This window comes from Macaca thibetana, chromosome 18, assembly GCF_024542745.1.
Source record: "Macaca thibetana thibetana isolate TM-01 chromosome 18, ASM2454274v1, whole genome shotgun sequence".
NCBI classification, from domain to species: Eukaryota; Metazoa; Chordata; class Mammalia; order Primates; family Cercopithecidae; genus Macaca; species Macaca thibetana.
Window position 1 is genome coordinate 112,051 of NC_065595.1, and position 9,328 is coordinate 121,378.

The 9,328-nt window shown below is 50.7% G+C and overlaps 1 protein-coding gene across 1 annotated transcript; it reads left to right on the top strand.

The window, feature by feature from the left end:
- The first annotated feature begins 2,367 nt into the window (after nt 1-2,367).
- On the top strand, nt 2,368-8,662 carry LOC126941471 (partitioning defective 6 homolog gamma-like). Its single transcript, XM_050768129.1, is given in 4 exon segments — nt 2,368-2,408; nt 3,060-3,304; nt 5,172-6,061; nt 6,063-8,662. Coding segments are annotated over 4 exon segments (1,293 nt in total). The 3' UTR covers nt 6,180-8,662.
- The last annotated feature ends 666 nt before the right edge of the window (nt 8,663-9,328 follow it).

Consider the following 9,328-nt stretch of genomic DNA (forward strand, 5'->3'; position numbering starts at 1 on the left):
TGCCATGACGCCCAGCTAATTTTTGTATTTTTAGTAGAGACGGGGTTTCACCATGTTGGTCAGGCTGGTTTCGAACTCCTGACCTCAGGTGATCCCCCCACCTTGGCCTCCCAAAGTGCTGGGATTACAGGTGCGAGCCACCACACCCAGTGGAAATGATAAATTATAATGTTTTCTGGCAACTTCCTGGAGGTTTAACAATTCAACACCACGTTTTTTAAAAACAAACCTTTACCAAGTTTTAGACACAAAGACATATCTGTTGCGGGAAGTCAGGGACCCCAAATGGAGGGACCAGCTGGAGCCATGGCAGAGGAACATAAATTGTGACGATTTCATGGACATTTATCAGTTCCCAAATAATACTTTCATAATTTCTTATGGCTGTCTTTAATCTCTTAATCCTGTTATCTTTGAAAACTGAGGATATACGTCACCTCAGGACCACTGTGATAATCGTGTTAACTGTACAAATTGATTTTTTAAATTGTGTTAACTGTACAAATTGTAAAAGTCTGTTTGAACAATATGAAATCAGTGCACCTTGAAAAAGAACAAAATAACAGCAATTTTTAGGGAACGGGAAGACAACCATAAGATCTGACTGCCTGTGGGGTCAGGCAAAAAGAGCCATATTTTTCTTCTTGCAGAGCCTGTAAATGGATGTGTAAGTAGGGAAGATATCGCTAAATTCTTTTCCTAGCAAGGAATATTAATATTAATACCCTGGGAAAGGCATGTGTTCCTGGGGGGAGGCGTAGAAACGGCTGCTCTGGTAACGTCTGTCTTGTGCAGTTGAGATAAGGACTGAGATACGCCCTGGTCTCCTGCAGTACGCTCAGGCTTACTAGGGTGGGGAAAAACTCTGCCCTGGTAAATTTGTGGTTAGACCAGTTCTCTGCTCTCAAACCATTTTCGGGTTGTTTAAGATGTTTATCAAGATAGTATGTGCACTGCTGAACACAGACCCTTATCAGTAGTTCTGCTTTTGCCCTTTGCCTTGTTTTTGTTGGACCCTTATCAGTAGTTCTGCTTTTTCCCTTTGTCCTGTTCCCTCAGAAGCATGTGATCTTTGTTAGACCCTTATTGGTAGTTCTGCTTTTTGCCTTTTGAAGCATGTGATCTTTGTACCTACTCCCTGTTCTACACCCCCTCCCCTTTTGAAACCCTTAAAAAAAACTTGCTGGTTGAGGCTCAGGTGGGCATCACAGGCCTACCGATATGTGATGTCATCCCCGGTGGCTCAGCTGTAAAATTCCTCTCTTTGTACTCTTTCTCTTTATTTCTCAGCCGGCCGACACTTATGGCAAATAGAAAGAACTTATGTGGAAATATTGGGGGTGGGTTCCCCCGATACATATCTTCAAAAGGTTTAATTTGAGGTTGGCTAGGATTATATTTTACATTATTGTTAGGTGGGTAAACAAGGCTCCCCCCTGCTCAAGTCCTTGAAGGCCCAGGACCCAACAGTTTCATCCTCTTACTATGGGCATGACATTCAGATGTGATGTGAAGAGCAGTGTGGACCCGGTGGAGACACCCAACCATGAAAGTTAAAAGGTGGAGCCCTTTAGACACATGGAGAGCACATCACAGAGGCAACGCCCCTCAAGGTTTGGAGGGTTTGGAGTGCAGGGAAGGGATTTGCAGTAATTGGGACTTGGCCGGGAGGAGGGGCTGTTAGGATGGCCCCTGAGTGTTTTGAGGGAGGAGAGGCCCCCTCAGGACTGTGGGGTCCATGGAGAAAAGACCAAAGGCGAGGTCCTCACTCCTGCTTAGTCTCTCTAGCACCAGAGCCAGGGGCTGTTGGGCACCCATTCTAGCCTTGAGGAGGTGAGGCTCCAGGCTCCGTGAGTGGGATGCGGCAGGTGGGGCAGTTATTGTCCACACGTGTTCCATCCTTTCAGGCTGCCTCTTTCTGATCTTCGTACAGACAGAGCAGACGTTTGTTGGGGCTTTTTGGTCTATGACTGTTGGTGCATCCAGGTTGCTGATGCCTTCAGCTCCAAGTCTGAGATGACGAGGCTAAAAGAAAACCCAAGGAGCTGCTGCCATGTTGCTTCTCGGGTCCTGAGGCCCCAGCTAGTGTGACTTCTCTCCTGCATCATCTTATGTTTTGTATGTAACATCCAGGGTTTTTGTTGAACTTAGCAGGAGGGATGGGAAGGACTACATGACTCCCGGGAAGCAGAGGTCCACACACTTGCTTTTATTGGTGCAGGGAACCCTGGTCTACCTGTGATTTATAAGCCCCTTACGAGAAGGGGGCTGGCCCGTTGTGCCCTTCTCTGTATCCCACAGTTCTGGGCTTAAGCCTTAATCCGGTCCACCGTGCACTGCGGCCAGAGCACCTGCTGCCCTGTGGGGATGGCTGAGATGCTGTCGCCTGGCCCTTGTGACGCAGACAGGTTTGTGGTTTTGGTGGAAGGGAATGCACTATGCGGAACAGGGGTGGGGCTCCCGGGATGGGTGGCTGTGAACTGGGACTTGAAGACAATTGGCTCCCGGAGGGAGGTGAAATTGAATCTGAAACTCTGAGTCAGTGGTAGAGAGAGGATGCTTGGAACAGGAGGTGTCACCTCTCCCAGGCCAGGCCTCACTGTACTCTGCCCGTGTGTGGGACAGCCAGCCAGGCTGTTTCGCACATGGACACACACCATTTCTTACTCCCCGACCCTCAGCATCACAGTCAGGCCTCACCTGCCCTGCATAAAACCTCAGTCTCTTCTCCTGGGCCCTGCTGCTCACAGCCCTGAGCACAGGGCCTGTCCCCGGGGAGGAGCATGTGGATGGCCACATGCACGACAGTGTTCTTGCAGGCATGAGTTTGCCAGAAGGGCTGCCCTCTTGAAAGTGCATAGATTTGTCATCCAAGGAGACCCCTTGGGAAGAGCCCATATCATGGAAAACAGGCAGAGCACTGTGCCTCGGATGCTGCCACACCTCCATCTGTGGCCCCGTGGATCCACATTCCCTCCCACTTAGAATGAGCACACCATGAGGCAGATGCCTTTGTTCAGGTTTAGCTTTTAGTCCAGGGAGAGCCCACTCTGTCCCAGGCCCTTGGTTAATCCAAACCTGCGGCGGCAGCCAGACCAGACGAACGCTAAAGGCTCAGCCTCTCCTCATCACGGGAAGAGTCTGCGCCCCTCACCCTCCGGCGTCTTCTCTTCAACTCTGTTGTGGATCCACACCCCCCGGGCAGCGTCACTGCCACCTCCCCAGATGCCCCTGCACTGTTCCCATCGTATCCTGTGCACATCGTGTCTCACGGTGCTCTCCGTGTGGCTGTATGGAAAATTCAGTCTGTATCTCTGGCTCCCACTTGCTTCATGGCTACTTCAGAGCAGGGACTTTATCCACTCATCTGTATCCCTGAAGTCACCCAGTAAGCATTTGCAGAGTCTGTGAGGTGCAGAGAGGCCGGGTGCTGGCCAGAAACTGAGATCCTGTTTCTATAAAACAAGCACAGACAACCATATCCATGTGTACGTGTGAGTGTGCAGGAAAGGTGGTCACAGCTGGAAAGGAGTATTACAAGTGTAATTTTAATTTATTTTTCTATTTTTGTGGGTACATATTAGGTATATATATTTATGGGTTACATGAGATTTTGATACAGGCATACAATGCCTAACAATCACATCAGGGTAAACAGGGTTTACAGGTGTAGTTTTTAAAAGTCATCTTATTTCTAAAGCCCTTTCAGACCTTACTGTGTCCGTGGGTAATAAATGATGCTGATAAGGGATGATGGATGGCTTCCGTCACTGAGCAGCTGTGTGGAGTGCTGGCCGGGATGCAGCTCCCAGGAAGACAGTTCTCATGCTGAGGCATCCCAGCTCCAGGGTGCACTAACCCTGCTGCCTGCAGCATGTTCCAGAGCCTGTGCTAGGGCCTTCTCGTTGTCTAGGCAGCCATGGGCTCTGCTGGGTTGAGAGAGGTGATGCCTGAGCATTGGCCTCCCCTCCAGGCTGCCTGAATGTTGCCTCCATGGTGAAAGTAATTTGCCTTCGAGTCCTTTCCAGAACTGTCACCCAGCATTCCCCATCTCCAAAGCAGGTCATAATGGGCCCTGCCTGCTCACTGAAAGGCAGAAGCCAGACTGACGCCTGGAGTCTGGAGGTCTCTGCTCTGAGGAGCGCCTGTTTATGGCATTGCTTCTGCCTGGGCTCCCAGCCCTCCTGGCTTTCACTGGCAAAGCAAAGATGTGAGCCTCCCCAGCCCAAAGAGCAGGCTGCTGTGGATGCCGCCAACTCCACAGGACCAAGCCTCGCAGAGCAAGCCCTTCCCTCTGCTCCCCAAGACACCTGTTTTACAGACCCTTGTGTGTCAAAAACAAAAGAGGCTTCCTATAAAAATTAAACAATATTTTTTTTTCTGACTCAAGGAAAATGCCTTATTCAGAGTTTCCAAATGCCACCAGTGTCTTCACTTAAAATTTTTACTTTACACTAAGTTCCTTACAACGTTTCTGCTTGATTAATTCAGTGGACTTTTATTTTGCAGTAGCCCGACTCTAGGGTAAAGTTTCCACACTGCCACAAATGTGTCATGCCACAGGCTGGCAGGTGTGGCCAGGCGGGTCCCACAGCGTCCCTGAGGAAGGGAGCCGTGCAGCCTTCAGGCTTCAACTACCTACAGATACCACTGACAGTGTGTGGGGCCCCACAGAAGGGAAGCAGCCGTCCTCTGCTCCCACTCCTTCGTCCACTTGTCTCCCCTCATCAGCTGCTAACCCAAAATGCAGGGAAATGCTCACACGCCCGACTGAGCGACACCTTCAGGGGCCTTGAATGCTGACTAGCAGACACTGTGGTGGGGCTTGCACATAGAAAGGAAAGAAGAAGCAGGAAACGTCTCTCTTAGTTGTAATTAACCTTAGAAAAAAAGAGACAAGCCTCCATCTTACAGTTTAGAGAAGGAAATATGGGAGAATGGGCAAAGCTTAAGAAGTCCCCAGTCCAGCCTGCTGCCTCCCAGAAGGCTGAGGCACTCGCCAGTCCGCCGGGCCCCAAACCCTCCTCTGCCATTGATTCTCTCTGCTGCAGGTGCCTGCTAGCACCTTTTAGTCGGTAAGTCCTTTGGTTTGGTGCCTGTGGAGCAGCAAGGAGAGCGCTAGAGAGTTAATTTTAGGGGACGGCACTGGAGCTTGCCTGATTTCCGCCCAGCCTGCAGGTCTGGGACGCTCCTGTGCACCTGGGTGCTTCGGCGTCACGCAGATGGAACAGCAGTGCCAGGTGGCGGCCGAGGGCCCAGGCGGGGCTCGGTGTGTGTCCCTCTAACTGTCCCCTCTCCCGCAGAGGAGGCCGAGCGTGGCAGCCTCGGCGCGGGCTCGCTGTGCAGGCGGAGGCGGGCGCTGGGCGCGCTGCGTGACGAAGGACCCCGGCGGCGCGCACACCTGGACATCGGCCTCCCGCGCGACTTCCGCCCCGTGTCGTCCATCATCGATGTGGACCTGGTCCCCGAGACGCACCGGCGAGTGCGGCTGCACCGGCACGGCTGCGAGAAGCCGCTGGGCTTCTACATCCGCGACGGCGCCAGCGTGCGCGTGACCCCGCACGGGCTGGAGAAGGTGCCCGGCATCTTCATCTCGCGCATGGTCCCCGGGGGCCTGGCGGAGAGCACCGGGCTGCTGGCTGTGAACGACGAGGTCCTGGAAGTGAACGGCATTGAGGTGGCCGGGAAGACGCTGGACCAGGTCACGGACATGATGATCGCCAACAGCCACAACCTCATCGTCACCGTCAAGCCCGCCAACCAGCGCAACAACGTGGTGCGCGGCGGCCGCGCGCTGGGCAGCTCGGGACCCCCCTCGGACGGCACCGCGGGCCTCCTGGGTCCCCCCGCCCCGCGCGTCCTGCAGAACTTCCACCCCGACGAGGCGGAGAGCGACGAGGACAACGACGTGGTCATCGAGGGCACGCTGGAGCCCGCACGCCCCCCCCAGGCCCCGGGCGCCCCCGCGGGCAGCCTCTCCCGGGTCAACGGCGCGGGCCTGGCGCAGCGGCTGCAGCGGGACCTGGCCCTGGACGGCGGCCTCCAGCGGCTGCTCAGCTCCCTGCGGGCCGACCCACGTCACAGCCTGGCCCTGCCACCGGGCGGCGTGGAGGAGCACGGGCCCGCGGTCACGCTCTAGACTGAGAGGCCCCCAAATCCTGGCTCCAGTTCCCGGGTAAGGACAGGGACAGGACCTGCAGACTGCATCCCCTCCTTTGTTGTTGTTTTTCTGACCACAGAAACAACTCAGCTCTTTGTTTCAACTTCTGGATATAGAAACACAAATACTGCCTATTTTTATCCAATTTCGCCACGAACTTAAAATGAATGCCTGAAGACAACTCTGTACCAGGCCTGAGTGCAGCTCTTCGCGCCTTTGCCAGGTGATGGAAAAGATCTGACCAAGTGTAAACAAATGCTTTAAAAAATTTTTACGAATACTTTGTTTTTAAAATGAAGCTTTAAAATTACTTTATAAAAATAGTCAAATTCATGTTTTTAACTTGGCCCATGCAAAATATGTCTCAGCATTCTTGCTGTGCTTTCTGCTGACTTGCAGGCGAGGCCGGCTGTGCTGATGTATGTGACAGGCTGGTTTTTAACAACGAATGCAGCCGGGCGAGGTGGCTCACGCCTATAATCCCAGCACTTTGGGAGGCCGAGGCGGGCGGATCACGAGGTCAGGAGATCGAGACCATCCTGGCTAACACGGTGAAACCCCGTCTCTACTAAAAATACAAAAAATTAGCCGGGCGCGGTGGCGGCGCCTGTAGTCCCAGCTACTCGGGAGGCTGAGGCGGGAGAATGGCGTAAACCCGGGAGGCGGAGCTTGCAGTGAGCCGAGATCCGGCCACGGCACTCCAGCCTGGGCCACAGAGCAAGAGACTCCGTCTTGGGGGGGAGAAAAAAAACGAAGAAGAAATACACCCAAACCTGTCACAGGTACAACCACGGAGATGAAATCCAGATTTTCACACTGCTCATAGTCATAATTCGGCTGGGGCAGGAGAGCTCCACCAGCACATTTCTGGCATCCGCAGCTGTGGAATTGTTCCGGGGCTGTTTTTTGTTTTGAGACCGAGTCTTGCTCTGTCATCCAGGCTGGAGTGATCGCAGCTCACTGCAACCTCTGCCTCCTGGGTTCAAGCGATTCTGCCCCAGCCTCCCAAGGAGCTGGGACTACAGGCGCGTGCCACCATACCCGGCTAATTTTTGTATTTTTAGTAGAGATCGGGTTTCACCACGTTGGTTAGGCTGGGCTTGAACTCCTGACCTCAGGTGATCCGTCCCTCAGCCTCCCAAAATGCTAGGATTATAGGTGTGAGCCACTGCACCGGACCAGGGACTATTTTTGTGACCCACAGAGATGGCCCATTCAGCCTCGAGGGGGAATCCAGGGTGGGCTCTGCTGCAGCTCTGCTGGACTGGGCTCAGCAGTCCCATTTGGGATCTAAGCCCTTTTCCCGTGGGTTGACAGACTCCGAGGGCAATTTCTGAAATGTTTTCAGCAGAAATGAAGGATAAGCATCGCACACGGCCAGCAAGGGCTTTGAGAAAGCAGTCATTTGCATGTGAGTTCTCATCTTTGCTTTTTGAAACAGACGTTTCTTTTTGTAAGTCACAGTACATGCTAATCTTCATTTCTAGAATGGTCCCTGGCAGTTCTCATTTTCAACTATAAGAAGTCATGTGGAACTTAGTGGTTTTTAACAAATACTAAATTCATCCTCACTTTATGTTGAGCTTCCAGCAACATTTATATATTTAGTAATTTTAAAAATTCCTATTTGATAGAATTAAATTTTATATAATATGTTTTGCTTGAATACAATGTTGGGAATAAAATGTTACATTGATACTTTGAGAACTTTGACCAAATCTTTCATACAGATACAGGTAAAAAAATATTTTTCTAGGTTGTCGCAGCCGCGCACCTCCTGCTGCTTCTCCTTGTGGTCCAGCACCACCTGCTGGTCAGTGGCGGAACTGTCCTGACTTCGTGAACATGGGACTGCTAAGAGGGAAAACTGCATCTCAGCATTTTCATTTTTTCTGAATATTAAGTGAAAAGTAAGTTCTATTTGTAAGAAATAGCTTTTGCTGAGGAGTCGTGAATTCCTGCCTCTGTGTTTGATGTTACTTGTATGCAATGGATTGCTGGTCCTTTGTTCCTAAGCACAGAGAAGACCAAAGATGCTTCCCCGTGACCTCTCCTGTGAGGATCCGCATCTCCCCAGACTTGCTGTCTGATGAAGGGCATGTCGTTCGGTGCCCCAGCAGTCAGAAGCGGTTTCTGTGGAACTAAAACTAATACTGTTACTCTCACAAAGGAGATGTTCTTTTACTAAGTTATTGCTGATTCTTGAATGTCTGTTATATAACTGGGTCTGCTATCGAGAAGGAAGGTTATATTTCTTATCACTTTAAGTTGTTAAGCAAATGTTTTTTTTTTTAAGAAATGAGACTTTCAGTGAGATGTGTGCTATTCATAATTTTAGGAATTACTGCTTGGGACAGCTGCTTGAGTGTATTTTTCTACACAGGTCTGTACTTCTGCCACTTTTTCCTTTTAAAAAAAACAAAACTATGTCATATGTATTAAAGTTTTCTTGGTTTTATATATCAGATAATAAAAACTTTTTTGACTTTTGAGTAAACAAAACGTATGAATATTTTTGCTGTGTACTAAGTGGAAGAGAATACCAGAGATAAAGTAATCCCTCAAAAAGAGAATGACAGATTTATCATGTGCCTATCATGGGCCATCTTTTTTCACTGAATCTGCACACATTCTGAGGAAAGTAGATGGGGAAATGGACCTAAGCTCAGATACACAGATTACAGTCCAGAACCCTCTTTCAAAGTCTTTTTGAAAAAGCTTTTCTGAATAATTTATACAGCATGCAGCCCTTCCCAAGTATGCCCTGGTTGGCACAGTTTTCATTCACACTATTGTTCTGGCAGCCACCAAGATTCAAATTACAATTACAAATTCAATTCCTCAGCAAATTACAGATGTGATCACACTGAGAACCAGCACCCCACTAGGAGCTTCACAAGTACTCGCCACCTGCTGAGTCCACACAGCAACTTGGGACTGTGGGCAGCTGGACAGTGGACCCCCCCAGTCTGATGAGGCAGGGTCAAGTGCCAACACTGGCTACACTCTCCAAAACTAATGTCTGGTTTCAGAAACACATGGCACAGGATGAGATACGAGGCTTAAGTGTGAGCAGAGGCCACATGTACACCTGGCTGCCAGCCAGGTGTGGCCTCAGGCTTGGGTTTCCCTGACCTGATAATCCAGATCATAAACCCCAGAGCATGC